Source organism: Podarcis liolepis (genome assembly GCF_965112155.1).
Source record: "Podarcis liolepis genome assembly, chromosome: Z".
NCBI lineage: Eukaryota > Metazoa > Chordata > Lepidosauria > Squamata > Lacertidae > Podarcis > Podarcis liolepis.
Genome location: NC_139570.1, coordinates 42430140 through 42453618, shown reverse-complemented (window position 1 = coordinate 42453618; position 23479 = coordinate 42430140). Strand labels below are relative to the sequence as shown.

Sequence of the window (23479 nt, the reverse complement as noted above, 5' to 3'; positions counted from 1 at the left end):
GACATCTTAAATTTGATTCCTCGCACCTCTGCAGTAATTTGCAATTTCATTAAAATTCATCAGCACTTTAGTTGGAATTTCTTCCGATACACACAGTTTTGACCGATTCTGCTGCAAACAATGTCCCCTAATAAAATGCATTTGTGCACCTTTCACACTAATATATGCAGTTTTAAGTACATTTCCCCACTAAGTGATGCATTTTTGGTACATTTTGTTTGGTAGATCAGCATTGATAAATTTGAAATACTGCAAATGTTAAAGGACAGCTCTGTTTTCATAGACTCATAGAATTGTAGAGATGGAAGGGACCCCCATGGGTAATCTAGTCTAAGGTTACCAGATTTTTTCAATGAATCTGGGGACACCTTTCAGCTTCCTACTAAATAGATGGATTTTGTCAGGGGACTGGTTTGTAAATCCGGGGACTGTCCCCGGGAATCAGGAACATCTGGTAACCTTAATCTAGTCCAACCCCCTGTAATGCAGGAATCTCAGCTAAAGCACCCACAACAGATAGCCATCCAAACTCCAGTGCAGGAGAGACAGGGCTGTCTTAAGCATATGCGGTGCTGGGTGCAAAGATCTGCCCGGAGGCCCCCCCGGTTGCCCAGTCCCACATGCGCAGAAGGGCGGAGCCAGCTGGCCACCTCAGCATCTCGCTGGCTCGTTAGCCCCCGAATTCATGGCGTAGAGCCGCCCACAGCAGAGGAGTCTGCCACAGCGCTCCAACCGATGGACGGGCTCTTCCCTGGACTCAACTCTCGGGCCCCGGACTCTCGGCCTGGCACCCTGAGAGCCTGGTGCCCAAGTGCCCCACACCCCTAGTGCCTATGGGTAAGACGGCCCTGAGGAGAGACCACCACCTTCCACTGCTGAACAGCTCTTACTGTCAGAAAGTTTTTCCATATGTTTAGTTGGAATCTCCTTTCCTGTAACTTGAAGCCATTGGTTTCAGTCCATGTGTTGGTTCAAGAAGGGAAATTAGATCGCTTCTCATTCAAACACAAAGTCTAATTTCCCCACCATCCATATCTGTCACACGCGGCCTAGTGCAGATGACATAAGTACCATGAGCTTTGTCTCAAGAGAGACTACAGGGCACACCTATATACAGAAATCAGTTTCTATTCCTTAGCATATAATGGAACAACATGACATCATTTGGCTCAGGATTACAGTCATTCAGCTGTACCAGCAAGTGGGAAATGCACCAGCATTAGACCATCAACCAAAGTTGATGCAAGCTGGTTGAGAGAAGAAGGGAAACACCATGACCCAACACCACCCAGCACTATGCCCAATCCATCCAAACTGTCTGACTCACAGTATTAGGAATGGCCTCCACAGAGCCAGCCAAAACCAGCAGAAGAACCCAGCACCTGACCTCAATTGCAGGAAAGCCAAGCCTTTTCCTATCACGCTTTGTGAGTTCTGCAAATAGCAATAAATAAAATAATAGTCTGCTAGTCCTGTATGTGATGACAGGACGGTAGCATTAGAAAACAATCAAAATTGACAGTTTTGTCCATCTCTGGGACTGTATGGATGGTGACAGGTGTGTAATTAAAATTATCTGCAGAATGCAAAACAGGTCCCTAGAAGCTTCAGATGCTGGATCGCACAGCACTTCCTAAGTTTTACATATACTGTATATGTATTATCTCATTATGACATATATATGATGCCACAGCCATCATAGGCTAATATCTCACTCCATATCACTTTTCTTGTAAACAATATGAGAAAGGTTCTACCTTATCCTTTACAACAATTCTCAGTGGACCTAACAAAACATACATCCCTGTTGGCCAGGGCTGCCCATCCATGAAGCAAGGTGAGGAAACTGCCTCAAATGGCAGGATCCATAGTGGCAACAGATTCCAATGCAGATCTTTATTCCCCTTGTTCCCAATGTGGATCTTCACTCTCTGCTTCTTCCCTGCTGGGAGGGGAGTGTTGTTTTGTTCCTCAGGTGCCAAAATGTCTTGGGCCAGCCATGCTCTGGGCCACAGCTGGAGAATCTGCTTTGCACGCAGAAGGTTAAAGGCTCAATCCCCAGGTTGAAATGGTAGTGGACACTGTCAGAAATCCTGGAGAACCTCTGCCAGCCAGTGCAGACATTCTTGATTGTAAGCGGCAAGTTTTTATCTCTGAATTAAACTTCAATATACTCAAACCTGTGGCCCTTTTGCTTTATCTGCAACACATTAGTCCTTTCAGTCACACAAGATCTGTGCAACAAGTGAGCACATATATTTAATTCACAGAGTAAATATAATGCAGGAATGTCTTAAGTAGCCCCAGTCAGAGGATGGCATGAGAGTACAGGTGCCTTGAGAGTATAGAGCAGCTACCCCTGAAATGGATAAAAAGAATCGCCCAACCAAACTTTTATGAATACAAAGCAGAGTTACTCCACTGAACCAGAATGTGGAGTGGGTGTAGATCATACAGGCAATTCCAAGTTTAATACTTGACATCTCCAGGTAGGACTGTGAGAGAATCTTCCCCACACCCCTGGGGAGGTGCTGCCAGTCAGTGTTGGCAATATTGAAATAGATAGACCAATGGTACAACTCAGTATAAGGCAGCTTCCTATGTACCCATTATAGTGAAATGGTGGTATTTCAGTAGTAGAAAATCTGCTTTGTCACGGGTTCAACCCCCATCTTCTCCAGAGAGAGCTGGGAATACTTGCTGCCTCCTGAAAACTTGGAGAGATGCTGCCCTTCAGCATAGACAGTGCTGAGTTGGATGGTCCAGTTGTTTGACTCAATATAAGGAAACTTTCTATGTAGATTCATCTGAGACATTTAACACCCAACCTGAGCTAGCTTGGCTTCTGGATTTTTATCCTCCCAAGTGGCAGTATATGATCTCACAGTGAGTAATGTCTTCAAGATCTGGAGTTTTAAAATGACATAACAGCCCCCATCCAGGGAAAAGAAAAAAAAACTTTGTCCCTCCTTCCAGCTGTGGTGACCTCTTATTTGTATGACCGCAGACATTGAACATAAAACCCATGTTAAATCTTATTAGCCTGCCAAAGCCAGTACCCAATCACTAACATGTGCTGGAATGACAATACTCTTCACAGCTGCCTATGGACAGGGAAAGGAAGGTTCCTTGTCTGGAACCCTTGAAACCTGCTGCCAGATGGTAGGCAGTGCTGTGTTACTGATACAGATAGGTAGCCGTGTTGGTCTGCCATAGTCAAAATAAAAAAAATTCCTTCCAGTAGCACCTTAAAGACCAACTAAGTTAGTTCTTGGTATGAGCTTTCGTGTGCATGCACACTTCTTCAGATACACAATCTGAAGAAGTGTGCATGCACACGAAAGCTCATACCAAGAACTAACTTAGTTGGTCTTTAAGGTGCTACTGGAAGGTATTTTTTTTTATTTTGACTGTGTTACTGAGTAGCTCAATCCCTGGCTGCAACTCTGCACATGCTTTTGAACTGTATGTGTGTGATGGGGAACCTGTTGTAGCCCAAAAGCCATGTACCTTCTGGGCAACATTCCAGGGGTCAGGTTGCAGAGTTTTGACAAATTAAAGTCTAAGGTACGAGACTGGTTGCATTACCGTCAGATAAATGAGGTATTTAAACAGGACAGGAAAATAGGTTTCCAGATGGAGAGGTCGAAATTAGAAACAGAACTGTTAGAACCCAATACTAAGAACTTGTCGAGAATGTACAATTTGCTGCTGAAATGGAATACACAAGATGAAGTAGTAAAATCAGCCATGATTAAATGGGCACAAGACATAGGTCAGGACATAATGTTTGATGACTGGGAACAGTTATGGAATACAGGTATTAAGTTTACAGCTTGTAATGCATTAAGAGAGAATATAATGAAAATGATCTATAGGTGGTACATGACCCCAGTCAAGCTTGCAAAAATCTATCATCTGCCCAGTAACAAATGTTGGAAATGTAATGAGACTGAAGGTACCTTCTATCACCTTTGGTGGACCTGCCCGAAGGTAAAGGCCTACTGGGAAATGATCTATAATGAAATTAAAAAGGTCCTTAAATGGACATTCTTGAAAAAGCCAGAGGCCTTTCTTTTGGGTATGGTAGGCCAATTGGTGCCAAGGAAGGACAAAAAAATTTTTATGTATGCTACCACAGCGGCAAGAATTCTTCTGGCAAAGTATTGGAAGACGCAGCAGCTACCTACTCTGGAAGAATGGCAAGCGAAGGTGACTGAGTACATGGGTATGGCAGAGATGACCGGCAGAATCCGCGACCAGGGGAGAGAGACGGTGGAAGAAGACTGGAAGAAATTTAAAAAATATCTTAAAGACTGTTGCAAAATTGATGATGGCTGAGATGTTATGGTTATAAGAAATAGAGAATTGCAGCTGTAAATCATAACTTTAAAAAATGCATAACGAAAATGAGTGACTTAACTGAAACGAAGGGTTGCTGAGAAAGGGTTAACATAAGGATGCAGAAAAAGGGAGGTATGGGGAAGTCCGGGAAAGAAGGTTTATGAAAATAAGTTTAAGAAATTATACATGTTTATTTGTCTGTATGTCTTGTATGGTTTTGTTTTGTTATTTGTTTTATTATATGTTTGGAAAATTAATAAAAATTATTATTAAAAAAAAAAAAAAACATTCCAGGGGTCAGGGAACATGCAAACATGGGGAGAGCAACACGGCCAATTTTACCTTTGTACAGCATTCTACTTTCTACACACTCCCCTTTGTCCTCCATCCAGGCAGCAAAGAATGGGCACATTCGAGCCAAGCAAAAACTCTGAGGTTGCAAAGGATGGGGTCAGTGAGGGGCATGGCCTTGGGACAATCCCAAGGAAGCTTTCCTCTGCCCTGTTCTAAAAGGTGGAGATCTTGCACACTGCTATGCAGAATAGTCCTGTATCAAAAGCACAAGTTGCCACCTCCACTTTAGACCAGGACAGCAGCTGCACAGCCTATGGTACTGAATAATGTCCAAGAGCACTTTAGACCATAGAGCTCAAGCCTTACAGACCCATGAGATTGGAAAAGTTATGCGGATCTTTCCTTGAACAAAGACATTTTGGGCAGCAAGTCAAGCCCACCCCACAAAAAAAGAAAGAAAAGAAACACAGACCCATCTCCCCGCTCCCCTGCAAAATACCATAACATAGCGTAGCTAGCAATTTGCAACAGAAGGTTAGCTGTCTGATGTCTGTCATTCATTAAGCACCCTAGCTTGACAGATGCTCTTTTAAAAAAGAAATAAGGAAAACAAAGAATTCTCCTGCAGGTTTCCCATTCACAAAAGAAAGACTTGTTTATGGTAATCTCTTTTTGTTGTTCTGGATTCAGAGCTGATCCTCAGTGCCAGGCTGCAGACATCCAACCAATTGCCTATAAAGGCAGGTGTTGCAATGTGTGGCACAACCGGGACCCATGAGGGTTGGGATCCACTGCTAGCAATTTAGGAAGGATGGTCCAGAGACGCAGCGTTAAATTGCAAGCAAAGCAGAGGCAGGAAGTCATTTTTAGCCCAAGGGCCACATTTCATAGAATCATAGAGTTGGAATAGACCACAAGGGCCATCGAGTCCAACCCCCTGCCAAGCAGGAAACACCATCAGAGCACTCCTGACATATGGTTGTCAAGCCTCTGCTTAAAGACCTCCAAAGTAGGAGACTCCACCACACTCCTTGGCAGCAAATTCCACTGTCGAACAGCTCTTACTGTCAGGAAGTTCTTCCTAATGTTTAGGTGGAATCTTCTTTCTTGTAGTTTGGATCCATTGCTCCGTGTCCATGGAGCAGCAGAAAACAACCTTTCTCCCTCCTCTATGTGACATCCTTTTATATATTTGAACATGGCTATCATATCACCCCTTAACCTCCTCTTCTCCAGGCTAAACATGCCCAGCTCCCTTAGCCGTTCCTCATAAGGCATTGTTTCCAGGCCTTTGACCATTTTGGTTGCCCTCCTCTGGACACATTCCAGTTTGTCAGTGTCCTTCTTGAACTGTGGTGCCCAGAACTGGACACAGTACTCCAGGTGAGGTCTGACCAGAGCAGAATACAGTGGCACTATTACTTCCCCAGAGGCAGGAAGTCATTATTAGCCCAAGGGCCACATTTCCTTCTGCACAATCCTCTGGGGGCCACATGCCAGTAGTGGGCAGGGGCAGAAGTAAGTGGAACAATGATGCAAATTTCATCCTCCTTCAGTTTCTACACACACACCTCTTTAGCCTCCATCCAGGCAAGTAAGAAGAAAAAAATGGAGTTCAAAGGTGCATGCCAGACAGGGACAAACACTCAAGGAGGGTGCAAAGTAGAGACAGGAATTTGATTTGGGGAGAGTCCCAAGGACCAGAGAGGTCTGTAGGGCTGCATGTGGCTCCTGGGACTGAAGTTCCCCATCCCTGGGTTAAGATAATCAGGGCAAATGGACCCCTGATATCTAAACAGATCGGCAAGGATGCTTTGATGGGGAACATTTAACCCACCTGTGTGGACTGGCTGCTACTGGGGAGACTTCGCTGCCTCTGATGCAGTCAGCGCTGGATTAACCATTAAGCAAAATAAGCACATGCTTATTTTCCATTGTCAGATTTTAAACTTTAATGGTCACAAATTGCTCAGCTAAGCATTCATTTTCTCTGTTGAAGTATATTAAAAATCTCAACAGAACAATCATGCAACAATCCTCTGGGATAGCTCAGTGTCCTCTGGGATAGCATGGTTGTTCTGATGGGATTTTTAATATACTTCAACAGAGAAAATGAATGCTAACTGAGCATGAGACTCTTAAAATCAGATTTAACAATCTGATCAAAGACTTTGCAATTAGAAAAAGTAGGAGAATTTCCCCAAAAACATAAATAAAGTGGAAGTATACAAAAACAAATATTATTTTCTATCTTACTGTAGGTTTTGTTTCAATTTTAAAAAATAGCATTTTGTTTTACAGTTAATTATTGTTTATATTCTGAATTAGATATATATAGGGGCACCAAAATCTTTTAAGGGCATAGGGCCTCTAAAGGTCTTCATCTGACCCTGCATGAAGTGAGAGGTTACTGAGCCAGATTGATACCTTGATCCCAGTTCAGCAAGGCTGTGCTACTGCTCTTAACCAAGAGTTGCAATCAGCGCTAGTCCTACTCAAGGTAGACCCACTGAAATTAACAGGCATGAGTTAGATTTATTACTTTAATTGGGTCTACTCTGAGTAGAACTTGGTGGGATGCTGAATCCTGCAGCACAGTTCTTGACAGGAGTGACACCCTGTCAGCATGTAGCAGCCCTATAGTACATGCTTTCCTAGGAGTAAGTCCTGCTGAGGTCAACGCAGCTCGCTTCTGAAGAGATGTACAGCAGGTTGCACCGTAGGGACAATGATTTTGAGGGCGCCTACCTGGGTGTAAGGGACGTGGATGGCGTTGTGGGTTAAACCACAGAGCCTAGGACTTGCCAATCAGAAGGTTTGATTTCCTGCGACAGGGTGAGCTCCCGTTGCTCAGTCCCTGCTCCTGCCCACCTAGCAGTTCGAAAGCACAGCAAAGTGCAAGTAGATAAATAGGTACCACTCCGGCAGGAAGGTAAATGGCGTTTCCGTGCGCTGCTCTGGTTCACCAGAAGCGGCTTAGTCATGCTGGCCACATGACTCGGAAGCTGTACGCCGGCTCCCTTGGCCAATAAAGCAAGATGAGCGCCACAACCCCAGAGTCGGTCATGACTGGACCTAATGGTCCGGGGTCCCTTTACCTCTACCTTTAACACTACAATCGTTAACCTCACTTTTCTGCGAGTCAGCCTCAGTTTATTCAATTGGACTTACTTCTGAGTAGGCCACCCCCACCCCCCCACAAATGCCTCCGCGTCAATTCCCCCTCCCCAAATAGCCACCTGCTCGTCTTCCGCTGACCAGGGGCGCCTCCCTCACCTGCAGGCAGCCCCGAGCCGCCGCCGGCTGCGGAGTCTCCTCCATTCCGCTCTAGATGGCTTTGCCCGGCAGTCGCAGATCCCAAACTCCGGGGCCAGAACAGAAGCAGCGGAAGGAGGAACATCACCGACGGCTTCTCTCGAACAAAGGGCGCTGCTGGAGAACCCGAGGAACCCGGGCGGCGGAAAACGCTTGCGAGAGGCTGAGTGTCGGACGAGCCCGTGTACCAGGCTCAGAAAGGCTTGAGGGAAACTTCCCCGCTCCCTTCCCGGGGCATGGCGCCGCCCCGCGCAGCCACAGCCGCTAAGATGCGCGCGCGGTGGGGGTGGGGGGAAGAGAGAGCGTGGCTGTTAAGGTGAAAGTAACTTTCTTGAGAGTAACTTCGGTTACATTGGAATAGGATAGGAATGAACACTGCAAGGGCGTTCGGAATAGAAACAGCAAGGTGAATTTTCCCACTTTTAAATGAATAAATAAAAAGATACAAGATGTGTGTCTTGTATAAAAGAATGGATTTAAAAACTGCAGAAGCCCAAAACAGTGAAAAGATTAGGGTGCCCCCTCCCGGTTGTGCAATTCGAAATAAAAATAGTAATAAAACTTGGAAGAAAATTTTATTTTTGGAAATGTATGCGAAACCTATGAATGTATTAAAAGAGCTTATGCTTCCATATTTTCTGGTTGCAAAATTATTTCAAAAACAATTTTAGCATTGGGTGAGGGGTTATGGGCGTAGCCAGGATTTATGTTCGGGGGGAGGGCGCAGAACCTCAGTTAAGTGTTTTTATGGATTTGCTTGATTTGGGGAGGGGGGCACCTGCCCCTCCCTGCCCCTCTTGGCTATGCCCTTGTGAGGGGTGCCCCTTCTCCACTGGTGAGCTATGCATGCGCTTAGATGGCTACTGGATAATCCAACACTTGAATATTCATAATTTTAATGTATATTTGTACACAATGTTAGATTTACTCAGAGCAGATCCACTGAAATCCATCAGCTTTATGTAAACTGCACAGAGGTTTTCACTATTCAGTAATACACGTGTTCTGTCAATTTTAAAAAATTAAAAATAAACACCTGCTTAGTGCCAGGAACATAGGAAACTCTCTCCTATTCAGTCCATCAAACTTAGCATTGTCTGCACTGACTGGCAGCAGCTCTCTAGGGTTTCAGATTAGGAACATTCCAAACCCTACCTGGAAATGCCAGGGATTGAACCTGGGACCTTCTGCATGCAAAGCAGGTGTGAGGAATGTAAGAAGAGCTTGCTGGATCAGGCCACCTAGACAAGTCCAGCATCCTGTTCTCTAAGTGGTTGACTTGAGCATAAGAGCACTTCCCCCTCCTGTGGTTTCTAGCAACTGGTATTCAGAAGCATTATTGCCTGTGACAGTGGAGGCAGGGCAGAGCCATCATGGGGAGTAGCCACCAATAGCCTTATCCTCTGTTAATGTCTCTTAACCTTCTTTCTTTCTTTTAAAGAGTCCTATTGGGGGTGAGTTCCACTTCTTAACTATGCTCTTCTACAATAGTGTGTGTGCAACTTCAACTTCAGCAACGACTTTATGGTTTTATTATTATTTATTATGCATATTAATTGCCTCATAACAATGACTTTAGGTGAATTTAAAAACAGCAGCAGCAGCAACAACAACAACAGAAATGCAAATGTATAAAATTGCAGCGCCTGAAATCACAACAGAACAATTTTATTCTGGTAAAATATCAGCAAAAGACACTTCCATTCTCTCTCTCTCTCTCTCTCTCTCTCTCTCTCTCTCTCTCACACACACACACACACACACACACACACACACAATCCATTCCATCACCTTTGAGGTGCTTGCTGTAAAAATGTGAAAAGCAGACTCTCCCCATTCCAAGAAGCAGCAGCAATTCATCATTCAAAACCCTGGTGGGTGGGTGGACACACACACACACACACACACACACACACACACACACTTTGCCTTGCACCTGCATGCATTCAGGGTTGGTGCCAGACAGACCTGTCCTGGGGAAAGCATTCCATAGGCAAGGAGCCGCTACTGAAAAGGCCCCTCCTCTTGTCCAATCTTTCTTTGGCGGGGTCACCCAGAGTACAGTCCCTGATAATCTAAAATGAGAGTGGGAAACCTCAGGCATGGCCTTGAGGACCCTCCTCACACCCTCTCTTCAGCTACACCCTCTCATTATGCTATTTTGGGTCCCTCTCCCTTAACCCCCCCCCTGCAATCCCCGTGACTCTTCCAAGCCCGCTGACATTCCCCTCATTTACTACCTGCAATGGTTAGGTTCACTGTTGAAGAAAGCATACCGCTTAATACCAGTTTCTTGTAATTACAGGTGGGAAGAGGTGATGGTGCACTCAGGTCATTTTTGCCAGCTTCCCATTAGGAAATATGGTTGGCCACTGTGAGAACAGGATGCTGGACTCAATGGGTTTTTGGCTTGATCCAGCAGGGCTCTCCTTGCATGCCACTTCAGATTGCAATTGAACAAAGCTATGTTTGTATGCTTTCTTGGTTCCTGTCTCCCTTAAATCTCCCAGCAAGCATCAGGAGAAAAACCTAAAAAACTTGTTTGCTTAGGTCTCCCTTGAGCTAGTGGTTTCCCCTCTCACTGTGGGTGTCAATGAACACAGGAAAGCTAGGGTGAGTACGCTATCAACAAATGCAGTATTATGAATGGTCATAGGCTTCAGCCCTGGACCCATTGTTGTTCAGAATCTTTATAAATGACTTGCAGGAAAGTATTGAGAAGATGCTAATCAAATTTGCAGATGACACCAAACCGGGAGGGGTAGCTAATGCTGCTGAAGACAGAAGCAGGACTCAATATGAACTTAGTAGATTCGAAAACTAGGTAAGGTTCTGCACTTACGCAGGAAGAACCATGTGCACAAATATAAGATGGGGGACACCTGGCTTAGTAGCAGTACATGTGAGGTCTTCATGGGCCACAAGCTTAACATCAGTCAAGAGCATTATGCAGCAGCAGAAAAAAGCTAACACTAGTCTAGGCTGCATCAACAGAAGTACACGGAAGTAATAGTACTGCTCTATTCTGTCTTGAATTCGGGTGGCGCTGTGGGTTAAACCACAGAGCCTAGGACTTGCCGATCAGAAGGTCGGCGGTTTGAATCCCCACAACGGGGTGAGCTCCCATTGCTCAGTCCCTGCTACTGCCAACCTAGCAGTTCGAAAGCACATCAAAGTACAACTAGATGAATAAGAGTTTGGATTTGATATCCCGCCTTTCACTCCCTTTAAGGAGTCTCAAAGCGGCTAACATTCTCCTTTCCCTTTCTCCCCCACAACAAACACTCTGTGAGGTAAGTGGGGCTGAGAGACTTCAAAGAAGTGTGACTGGCCCAAGGTCACCCAGCAGCTGCATGTGGAGGAGCGGAGACGCAAACCTGGTTCCCCAGATTACGAGACTACCGCTCTTAACCACTACACCACATTGGCTCTCATAAATAGGTACCGCTCCGGTGGGAAGGTAAACAGCACTTCCTGGTTCACCAGAAGCGGCTTAGTCATGCTGGCCATGTGACCTGGAAGCTGTACGCCGGCTCCCTCGGCCAATAAAGCGAGATGAGCGCCGCAACCCCTTAGTCGGTCATGACTGGACCTAATGGTCAGGGGGGTATTCTGTCTTAATCAAACCATACCTGGAGTCCTGTGTCCAGTTCTGGGCACCACAGTTTAAAGATAGTGACAAGCTGGAACGTGTTCAGAGGAGGGTGACCAAGATTGATCAAGAGTCTGGAAACCAAGCCTTGTGAGGAGTGGTTGAAGGAGCTGGGTATGTTTAGCCTGGAAAAGAGACTGAGAGGAAATATAATAGCCACCTTCAATTATCTGAAGGGCTGCCTCATGAAAGATGGAGCAAGCTTGTTTTCTCCTGCTCCGGAGGACCTGAGCCAATGGCTTCAAGCTACAAGAAAGGAGATTCCAACTAAAGATAAGGAAGAACTTTCTGACAGTAAGAGCTGTTCAACGATGGAAGGTCTCCCTTGTGAGGTGGTGGCCTGTCCTACCTTGGAGGTTTTTAACTGAGGTTGGATGGCCATCTCCTTCCAAGGAAGGAGGTCCTAAGCAGAGGTTGGGTGCATCTATCAAGAATGCTTTAGTTGAGATTTCTGCATTACAAGGGGTTGGACTAGATGACCCTTGGGGTTCCTTCCAACTCTACAGTTTAATTATTCTGACCTTGTAAATATTTAAGCTTTACAGTGAATCATTAACAAACTGTCTCTTATCTTTCACAGCAATTTTGCCACCCTTACATTTTTATTTAGTCCATCATATCCATAAATGTGTATACACTAGGGGTGAGGGGCCTTTCCTTTCCTTTCCTTTCCTTTGTGGGGAATCTTCCAGGGGCCACATGCCATTTGTGGATGTGGCCAGAAGTAGGTGCAGCAATGGATGTGACTTTTACCTTTGTGTAGTATAAATCAGATGCTGATACACACACACACAAAAATGCACCCCTCTCCAGGCAAGCAAGAGTCATCATCCAAGTTCAAGGACACATTTGAGCCAAAGAGTTCAAAGAATGTATGAGGGACGAATGAGGGAGAATCCCAAGGGCCAGATAAAGAAGCCTGCAGGGCACATTTGGCCCCTAGACCTGATGCTCCCTACCAGGCCTGGGCACAGCATGTTTGGGGCATGGAGGCGGGAGTCATGTTAGAATAAAATTATAAACTCAAACAAAAAAGCAGTGGTCCCTGGCTGGCTTAGTCCTCTGAGGCCTGGGGCAAATGTACCCGGCTGCTTCCCCCTCGCCACCTGCTGCACAGGTCTGCTCCCCACTCCTGATACAGTCTACGCAGAGAGGATGAGGAGGTGCTGGAATCTGTGTGCGTGGGTGACTGCCCCAAGTAGCAAACCACTGAATTGAAGACGATATCTTCTTAGGTAAAAGGTCAGAGGCAGGAAGGAGTATAACGGGGCTTCCTGTACCTACTGAGCTTTGCTTTAGCGACTTGATCTTCCAGATCTTTGGCATGTTTAGTTGTCCTTTGTGCCTACTTCATACTCCTCAATTCTACTTCCTGGTTTATTCTTTGGTTATGACTTTAATCCTTCAGCCTGATGGCTGCATACCCCTCAACCATCCTGATTTGAGTAGGACATCCTAGAATTACAGAAACCATGATGCTTTCTGATTGTCCCAGGTTTTTTGGTCCAGCACTCTTGCACGAGTCAGCGGGCTTGCTCCGAAGCACTGGACCAAAATACATTTGTCTTGTGCTCTCACACAAATCGGCTGGCTTCTGCAACAGCTCGGAGCCAAAACACTGAGCACCCTGATTTTTATTAGCAGGATGCTGGTGGTTATGTGACTGGTTTGCTGCATGGTTCCTGGCCCATCTCTCCCTCTGTCTCTGTCTCTCTCTCATCTGATGAGATACAGTGCACAAAATCTTAGGCTATAGTAAATATGTTGGTGTGTAGCCCTATATCAATTGAATTTGGTGTGACTTACCTCTGAGGAGCCTTCAGATTTCATCCTTCATTCTAACTCTCAAGTCTCTGCTGCCACATAACTCTGCCATCTCATTTTGGTATTTAGTATTATTGGGCTTTAAAAAAACAAGCAACTTCTAGCACCCCCCCACCCCCTGTAAAAAATAGCATTTTCCTTTTCATAAGCCCAAATACATAAATTTGAACCCCAAATCGCTGGTGCAGTTGGAATGGTGCTGAGCAAGCAGGAGGGCCTGTGAAACACACTAAGAGCTCATGCATCCTGGGAAAATTACAGTGACACTCCTCCAGATTCTACAGCACAGTTCTCCAGCCAAGAAACATATTCAAAAGTGCATGTTACTGCAGTAAAGTGTGCACTAAAATGCATATATTAGTGGAAATATCATACAAAATGTATTAAGGGGAAATGATTTGCAGAAATGTGTGAACTGGGCAAAACTGTAAACAAAAATTTGTATTAGGAGAAATTTGCACTAAAATGCTGATGAATTTTCATGAGGAACTTTTTTTCTTTTTAAATTGCACTGATTTGTAAATGTGGGGAACTGAATTAGGATTGGAAAAATGTGATAAACCAAAATGGAAAGATTTGTTGAAATATAACACACTAAGTTGCCAGTTGCTGTCCCTCCCTTAAAAGAAAGTAGCAATTATAGCTTGCCAAGCCTCTTGTAGACTTAAGAAATCTAAGAATTCTTTATTGTGTCAATTATCTGAGATTCTCTTAACTAATTTTAGATTTATATTGTCCAATAATGTGGCCAGCAGCAGTTTCAGATGTTGTTTGGCCCAGAACATTGAGAAGCAGTCTCCTACAGTATAAGGCTTCACCTTAACTACAATATTGCATATTTTTAATACTAGACTATTCATTTGGCTGGGACTACTTACTGCTTTGGTTTAGGTTGAATCACAGCAGGGCATTGGATTACTCCTTCATGTTTCCTGTAGTTCAGTGCTGATAAATAACTGGTCACAATGATGTCCTATGGCTAAACAGTTTTCTTGGTAAAATGCTATCAGGACTTTCTGCTCTCGATTCCATCGGCATTCTTTAAGTGACATTGCTAATGGTTACACCCCTTCTTCTAGATCTGGTGGGTCAAAGCAATGGGATTGTGAACTTGGCATACCCATACTTACCTTGAGTTGACCAAAAAATAAAAATAAAAATCGCCCCAGTTTATTATTTTGTAATGTAGTCATGACAGTGTACAAGTTGCCAGGGAGGTATGTGCTGCAAGTACCTAATCATCAGGGCTTTGTTTTTGTTTTCCCAGCCAGAACCCACCTCTTAGGTGGGTGCCATTGCCACTACAGTGGTACCTCGGGTTACATACGCTTCAGGTTACATACGCTTCAGGTTACAGACTCCGCTAACCCAGAAATAGTACCTCAGGTTAAGAACTTTGCTTCAGGATGAGAACAGCAATTGTGCTCCGGTGGCGTGGCATCAGCGGGAGGCCCCATTAGCTAAAGTGGTGCTTCAGGTTAAGACCTCCGGAACGAATTAAGTTCTTAACCTGAGGTACCACTGTATAAGAGAACATGGGAGTTTTTTCATGGTGGGTTCCAGCACCTCTTTTTCTGGAAAAATATCACTGCTAGTCACCAATCCAAGCCAGGTAACGTTTCAAGGAAGTACTATTTTTATCTGCAGTGGTGCTGGGCATCGTGGGCCAAACAAATTCAAACTCCGTGCCAGTCACACAAGAACTTCGTCAACATCACTAGTTCTAAGTGGCTACCTCCTTTAGACTTTTCTCATCCAAAAATCATTTCAGCTACCATATGTTTCTCACTGCTATGGCTGTTTTTTATTTTACTTGTAACCCCTCCCTCTACTTTATATAAATGTGATTTCTGGATTCCTGGGTGGGGGAGAGGGATAAGCACAAAACAGCACAGAATGATCTCTTTGCCATTTGGCACACACCACATTCAGTTAGCACTCTTTTCCTAAGGTTTTATTATTTTAATTCAAGGACTTTGCTTCATACAAAATGTAATTGTAGAAACAACTGCAGAATCCAAAGTTTGGCTGATAAATATTACTCAGGCAGCAAACTATTCAATCACAGAATTCCCAGCCCTCCCCATCAAATCCCCAAGCAAAGTTCCAGTTGTGTTGCATGTTTGGAACTTCCCTTCAGGTTTTTTTTTTAAACACTGTTTTTTTAAAATATAAATTTTGCAACAAACCCCCCAATTCATATCAAATATAATTAAAAATTAACAACTGATGAATACATCGTATCAAAAAGTACGAAGATAAACATTTTTACCATGCACATACTTTATATATATATAGATTTATATATATGTATGTATATATTTATATAATATGTATATATTTTACATGCAAATGTTACTTATTCAAAGTACAGCCACCACTAGACTTATTCTGGATGCAGAAAATGGGTTGTTGCATTTAAAGTTTTGGCAATGCACAAAGGGGATTCTGGGAAATCCCTGACCTCTGCTCTAGCAAAAGTTAGCTCTGGCTATGTCCCACTGAAACCGACAGAATCAACCTGTTGCGGCTAACTTGGGTCTCGTTGCTGATTTCTTTTCTTTTTTTTTAAGCAATGGGGGAATTGGGTACTTTTAAGTTTCTGGACTTAATGGGACCCTCTCCTCCTAGACAGTGATGTGTCTTCCTTCAAAATGTGGTATTCTCAGCCCTGAGCATTCTGCTGAGGAATCTAGACCTCTGCTCCCAAACTCCAATGGCACCTCTTTTGTTTAGATGAGACTTAGCCATTGCTAACTTCAACTGTATTGGCACCTTCATGTGCATTGAAAGCAAGACAGCATTTAGGGCTGTTTGCAAATTGAAGGTTGGATATGTCAACCACTGAGATAGGTATTTGCAGTGGCAACAATATATTCAAAACCCACCATGCTCCTTTCTCACAATACCCTCCCACCCGCCCACCCACACGTCCTTCCCCCGAGGATTCCCAGCCTTAATCTTCTTCTAATGCAAGAATTTATTTATTCACATTTCACATGTAAGTTGCAACTGTGAAGCGCCTCCATTTTATTTGTGTGGGGCTCTCACATCCAATTGATTCATATGGGGTTGGTGTGGGGGTGCGTGGGTGCATGGGAGAGAAAGAAAGAATAGAGGAGGAAGGATAAACCAAAATAAAAGTTAAAGCCATTTATCTTCAGCTCTCAATATTTTGCATGCATGCTCAGAGAGGGATATTCTCCTCCCATTTTATTTATTGGAGTATTCCCCCCCCTTTAAAATTTCCAAGAAAGTTTTGTGCCTTTTCTATATGTAAAATGTAGAAAAATGTTTGGTCACGGTCATGCTGTAGCTTGAGACAAGGAAAAGTGTGTGGGGTGGGGGTTGTGGAACCCAACATATAAAAGCTGTGGAATGGATTATGTTTTTTTAAAATTATTTTTTAAAAAAGTTTGCTCACCTCTTTTTCCATTTTCCATTTGATTTGTGAAAAGTGTCATCTTGTTGCATAGCCCTACAGTGTTTTTGTTTGTTTGCTTAAAAAAAAAATCACATCTATGATCTATTAACCATTCCTTTCTGTTCTTTTCTTTTGGTTAATGAAGTTTCTGTATGCATAATTACATGTGGATTAATGAGAGAGAGAGAGAGAGAGAGAGAGAGAGAGAGAGAGAGAGAGAAATTGAGAGAGAAGAGTGTGCTGGAATATAGTCCAGGGATGAGATTGGTCAAAAATCAGAAAACAAAACAAAGGTCAGAATACCCTAGAAGTAAAGCCTTGAGGTGGTATTGGGGCGTGTGTGCGTGTGTGTGCGCGCGCCATGTTTACCTGCCTCTGGTCATTTCACTATTCCTCCATTTCCCCCTTTGGGCCTTTTCTGTCATCATCAGTAGGGTGCCATGTTCTGTTTAACAATCCCAACACAATAAGCAAGCTGTCTTACAGAATCAATCCCTTTCTTAAAATAAAACAGCCTGTCAAAATAGCAATCCTACCCAAACCCTGGCTTGCCCAGGCTGCTGCTCATTCTGCACGGAGTGCAACCTTAAGGTGAAATTAAACTATCAAAATCTGCAGTTAGCTCTTTTTGTGGTTGGAATATACTGGGATATGATGCTGACTCTTTTCCCCGGTGGTCTCACCTCCTGTTTTGGCTGGTGTTTTAAAAAATACTGCATCATAATGTTTGCTATACTTTTGATCTGTCACTAGATGTCACTTTGGTGAAATCTGAAGAAATATTGATACATGAGGAAAACCTCTAACAGTGCTACAGAAAGTTATCCCAAGTGTCTTGAGAGAAGAAATTATCATTAGGGGGAAAATAGGACAATTTCAAAGGTACAGTGAAGTATTTATATTTCCTTGGCCAATTGGTTTATCAGCGTTTATTTTTCTTTTTAAAAAAATGTAGTGGTTGAAACATTGTTCCAGTAATGGTTTGGGATAACTGCCTCCTATTTAAATGGTGGCGGCTCCCTCTTTTATGAAATAGTTGAGAATAGCTTTGAACTTGGAAGATGCTCTTTTTAAAGAGAATAATGTTGTAAATAGCATTGTCCTCACTCATGCCTGCATGTTAAGAAACACCTTTGACTCAATTTATAACTAGATAGGCCCCCGAAAGGCTATGATGTTAGTGGTGCTCAATACTTGAGTGTGATATTAAAAATCTGATTATAAGTTGAGTCAAATGGGTTTCTTAACATGCAGGCATGAGTAGATAACAGCAGGGTGCTCAAATAAGGTTGGGGCAATTTAAAAACAAAACAAAACCAGCTTTCTCTAGCAAAATTTGGTATTTTCTTCTGATTTCTCTTGCAGTTCTCCTGCTTCTGAATAACTGCACTTAACTGCACTTGTAGCAGCATCTAGTGACAATATAATGCACCAGTTCATAGAGATTAAAAAGGGAATGCCTTCAAAAACAGATCATATTTTACTTGCTCTTTCTGACAAGAAAAACCTCTCCAGCACAGTGGAATAAGAGGCACTGTGGTTAAGATCCAAAGATTCCCCTTCGTGAGATCCTTCAAATGGAGGGGCTGCTTGTATGAGAGAAAGATTCATTTCCATTAACAGACGGGACCCTTTTGATCCAGTCCATTATTTTTAACACAAACCAGGAAGCAGAGGGGAGAACTGAGCAACCACACAAGGTAGTCTCCTAAGGAACTTCCCAGGGAAGAAGCAAAACTATGGAAAGACTCATTTGCAACCATGTGGATCTGAACACGTTTGCTTCAGAGACAGACATTGGTTACAAATGAAGGAAACAAACCCATCTGAGGGAGGAGGGCAGCCTCTTCCCACATCTCTTTTCAACTTCCTCCCCCAAACCAGCCTCCCCAGCTGCCTCAAGGTACAGAAATCATAGGGAAATGTGTCCCATGTAGAGTTCACAGGGACATTTCAGTCCAAGGGTGGACTTCTGGGTGCCCTCCAGGCATTGTTGAGTGCTGGTCCTACTCACAAGTAGACCCACTGAAATGGATGGGCACACCTTAGGCTCATTAACTTCAATGGGCTCACACCGAGTAGAGCTTAGTTGGAGTTCATCGTCCCAGCCAGAACAAGCAATGGCCTTGGGGGATGAGCGTTTGGAATTCAACATCAGTAAGACATATTGGCCTACTTTTATTTTAGTCCATGATACTGAATGAAGCAAAGATGCACAGATACCTCTGCAGCTTTCATGACCACAGGGCTCACTTTCCTGGAGCTGCCCAAGATCAAGAAAATTGCAGTAATAAGTTTTATCCACAGGTTGTCTATCCCTTTGTCACATGACTGATCATATATCCTAGGACAGTGAGAGGAAACTGACAGTCACCCTACTTGGAAATGTCATTTGTGTAAACCCAGGGCTTAGCCACACTTCCTTTGTCCTGCTGCTTTCCCTTGGGGAAAGCACTTTTTAGCCCAATCTGAGAAAGCTGGATAAGAAAACCCTGGCAACAGTTTTTAAGGAGCGGGGAGGTTTAGAGCAGAGATGTGGCAAGATGGGAGTAACGGGAAGGGGCCCAATTCAAGCTCCCCTTTCCTTAGAGCTGTAGCATTTCAGAGAACACAGAGAAAGAGTTAAATATCCACTTTCTCCTCTCTCCAGCTGCTTCTCTGCTTGAAATATAGCCCATCCACCCTGCAAAAGTGGCTTTGCTCTTTATGCAACAATGTCAATGTGGCAGCCATCGCATCTTAAAGGAGAACAACTCCCATCAGTCCTGACCACTGGCCATGCTGGCTGGGGCTGATGGGAGTTTACAACATATCTAGGCCATCGTGTTGACTACCACCCCCCTGCACTCAATAACATGTAATGTGCAGCTTAGCATATGTATTTAAATGTGCATTTGCATTTAACATTTAACTCCTGCAAGTGATTTTTTTTTTTTTAAAAAAAAATGCAAATAATGTCAAGGTTTGGTTTGAAAATCACCAGGATCACAGCAGAAAGAAATTCCACTCCTGCTGTGGTCCTGCTGATAACCCATTCTCCAAAGGTGCTAAATGGCAGGGCAGGGGTAATCTCCTCCCAATACGGAGGCAAGGGTTAAACAAAGGCACATTTTAATGTCCTATGTAGTTCAGCCCTGAGAGGATTTTGCCCCACTTTCCTCCCTCAGAGTTATTTCAGACATTAAGGGGGACAAACCTGGATTTGCTCCCAAAGTGTTAAACCCTGGCAAGGAGCCACAGACAATGTCGGCCACACAATTGTGCCTGTATGAAGCACATGATAGTTTTAAGGTGCAGAAAGAGGCTGTGCCTAAGTCAGTCCTGGTTCAATCCCTGTCATCTCCAGGTAGGACGGGGAGAGACACTTCCCTCCTGCCTGGAACACCAGAGAGCTGTCACATGACTAATCTAAATGTACTTGTATATGACAGCTTCTTGTCTTGCTTGTGATGGGGTCACTTTTCCCTGCAAATCTCTTTCCTTATCACTGCCTCTCTCCTCTGCTCACTCTCAAAGCATAGAATCTTGCCCTCCTCAGGTTGGGCTGGGTCTTTCAGCTTTGTTATGTGCAGGTGTTTTATTTTTGTTTGTTTGGTTTTTGAATAACAATGTTTTAGCTTTTCATGAAAGTGCTCAAGCACACGCACACACACACACACACACACACACACACGGAAACAAGCACCTGATGCACAGAAACACACACACACAGAGACAAAAAGAGCAGAAATCTCATCCCTGAGAATCAGAATTAGGGTTTTCCCTCGGGGCTTTCTTGTTTTATCCCCCCACCCCTCAAACCACCACAAAAAAGGACAATAATCACAAGTCTCTTCAATTGTCTTCAACACCCAACAATGTGCCATGAAGAGCAACCAGAGCTTCTGTAACCAAGTTAAGACTTAGATTTGTAGAGCAGTAGGGCCCTGCTTTTGGCAGAAGAACATTTGCCCCTGTTGCTAGATGCTTGTTGAAATCTCTCTAATATCCCTGCACCCCCCCACACACAACAAGATCTGAAAAAAGCACACACAGAATTTTGTACTTGGCCGCCTTCCAATCTATGTGGAAATATTGACTCAGCACTGGTCAATACTTGAAGCCTTCCAAACCCTCCTTGTGGGTCACCCCGCTCCACCACACGCATCCTCCTGATGCATCGGGAACAAGAGATTGCGTCTTCACCATGAGAGATTCCTAAGATCAGGCACTTAGTAGTGAAGAATTGGCGCCTTCAGTATGAAACAACAGTGGAGCTGGAATGACAATAGGACTAGTTCTCTACAGTGGAGGACTCTTGGTTTTGTTTGTTTGTTTCTTCTTCTTTTACTGTACAATTTACAAAAAAAAAATGCACACAATGAAAAGTTAGTTTATCTAACAGCTCAATATAAAACCAAATGACACATTTTCTTTTGCCAGACCCCACCCTTCTCTCTCTCTCTCTCTCTCTCTCTCTCTCTCTCTCTCTCTCTCTCTTCCACTCACTCTCGTGCTTTGATTGTAAACAAGACAAAATTATGAAAGGGGGCATATCACATCCGAAACAGAGGAACTGATTTTTAAGTTGTCAGCAGTAGGAGCAGCAGCAGCAGGCTGGGAGCCATCCTTGCCTGCCAAGCAGCTCTCCTCTCCCAAGTGAAGGGGATGCTTTCCAAAAAGTCAATGGGAAGTCAAACCAATCAAAGTAGTCACAGACGGCAGCATGGCGGCTTCTGTCAGCTGAAAGGCCCCATTGCTGGCTCCCTTGAAAAGGTTTCGTCTTGCCAAATGTCGAGTCCAATGCCGTCATGGGTGATTTTTGCCTCTTAAAGTGTGGACAAGAGAAATGATAGGTTCTGTTTGTAACTGTGACTGTCCCTTCCTCCCCCTCTTTCTATCCAAAACTGCATGATGCTCCAGTCCCAGAAAGTTCAACAGTTTTTTTTGTTTGTTTGTTTTTTGTTTTCTCTCCGGGTCTTTTGCTTATCTTACAGTTTTATTGTTGAGAAAGGAGAGGGTGATGTTAACTGCAATGCAGCAAGAGAGGAACAAGATCTCCCTTGCCCTGTCCTTCCAAAGAACAGCAGTTCCTACTGATCCAGGGCCTTCTAGCACTAAAGGACAGACAGGTTTCAGTATGAGAGAGAGGCGTCGTCTCTTGACAGCATTGTGCGCATGCACAGAGACAAGTCTTCTTCATTTGGGGGGGGGGGTTTCCATGAGGAGGCACTTCTTCCCTCCTCTTTATCCCTCCAGCCCTGAAGCTGTGGGGCTGAACGTATGTGTGCACACATAAACACAGAGCTTTATGTATAATATTCATCAGTTTCGTGTGCAAGAACTCCAGCTTTTTTTCCTGCTAGCACCAGTCATCTTCATCTCGTTCATGGTAATAGCTACGTGCTCTGGTGCTGGTCCCAGGGCCGGAACTGAGGCCCAGTGTATAATGGTATCCATTGGGGACTCTACGGATTTGGTGGGACTGGGACGTCAGGGAGGAGACGTAAGAAGTCCGGGATGACCGTCCTGAATTGGTGGCCACAGCCTCCTCAAAAGTGAGTGTGTCCTCAGGCACAGCATGGTACGGACTGTCACTGTCTTCCCGGTGCCCCAGGTAAGGGTCTGAGCCAATCCGGGCCATCAGGGGCTGCGAAGGGCCCTGGGAGTCACCATGCAGCAAAGCGTTGTGCTCAGAGAGACCCCGGCTCAAGCGTCCCGGGGAGAAAGTTGGCAGGCCAGTTTGGAAACTGGAGAAGTGCACAGGCGACGAGTTGGCAGTCTTGTACGTGATGCTGGGGCGCGGGGTCAGTGGGGTCTGCGGCAGTTGCCTCCGGCCACGGGACGGGGTGCTTGCACCCGAAGTTGACAGCAAGGGGCTCTCATTAACTGAACCACTGCCCTACATGAAAATTGGAACAAAGCAAATGAACAAAAAAAGGAAAAAAGAACAACGAAGGGGAGGGGGAACACCAGACAAACGCAGAGGTGTATGGCAGGGAAGGTGATAGTGGGGAACCAAGCAACAGAAGATCAAGTGACATGAAAAGAAGGGTGAGGGGAATATGTTACAAGATGAAAGAAAATGGAAAGAGAGAGTTTAGACGTGCAGTCGGGGAACGACTGTGTTAAGGAGCAATCTGGAACAGAGGTATAGACCCAGGAAATCGAAAGGGCTGGAGAAGGAAAGGATTCCAAATGGGGGGAACATCCAGTGGGTTAGTGTGACAACGTAGGAGAGCAGACAGTTCTGGGGCAAATGGGAATGGCAAGGTGACCAACAAAATCCTCCCACATGCCTCAAAAGCCCAATAGATTTGCTTCATGACCAGAAGCATTACTGAACATTATGGGACTTTTTTGCTCAGCTTTCTCAAATTTAACTTATGAACCACCTTTCAGATAAATGTGATTCACAACCATACACTAGAACAGCTAAAAATGGGTTTAAAACACAATACAAGTAAACACTCAAGAGTAGACAGAGACGCAACCCCATGCCTCTCCACAATCCATTGGGAAAAAAACTTTTCAAAACAAAAACACCTTCCTGCAATCAGCAGGGCTGAACCACTGACGGGCAGAGCCATAGCTTTAAATGGGCAGAGCCACCTTTCTTTCTGCTACCCCTTCTCTCTCACAGTTTC

General features: G+C 44.3%; 2 protein-coding genes across 12 annotated transcripts in view; both read right to left on the bottom strand.

Moving 5' to 3' along the window:
- Window positions 1–8185, bottom strand: part of LOC310698497 (uncharacterized protein) — a 150987-nt gene extending 142802 nt beyond the window's left edge. Inside the window, exon 1 of the mRNA XM_083485686.1 lies at window positions 7915–8185. Within this exon, the coding sequence (XP_083341812.1) occupies window positions 7915–8038 (124 nt within the window). The 5' untranslated portion in view covers window positions 8039–8185. The remainder of the gene's footprint in view (window positions 1–7914) is intronic.
- Window positions 8186–20640: 12455 nt separating this feature from the next.
- Window positions 20641–23479, bottom strand: part of CACNA1B (calcium voltage-gated channel subunit alpha1 B) — a 325506-nt gene continuing 322667 nt past the window's right edge. For 9 of the 11 annotated variants that reach the window (XM_083485649.1, XM_083485652.1, XM_083485653.1 and 6 more), the window contains one exon: window positions 20641–22734. In XM_083485649.1, the coding sequence (XP_083341775.1) occupies window positions 22195–22734 (540 nt within the window). In that variant the 3' untranslated portion in view covers window positions 20641–22194. The remainder of the gene's footprint in view (window positions 22735–23479) is intronic. The other 2 variants (XM_083485651.1, XM_083485650.1) reach the window with 2 other exon arrangements.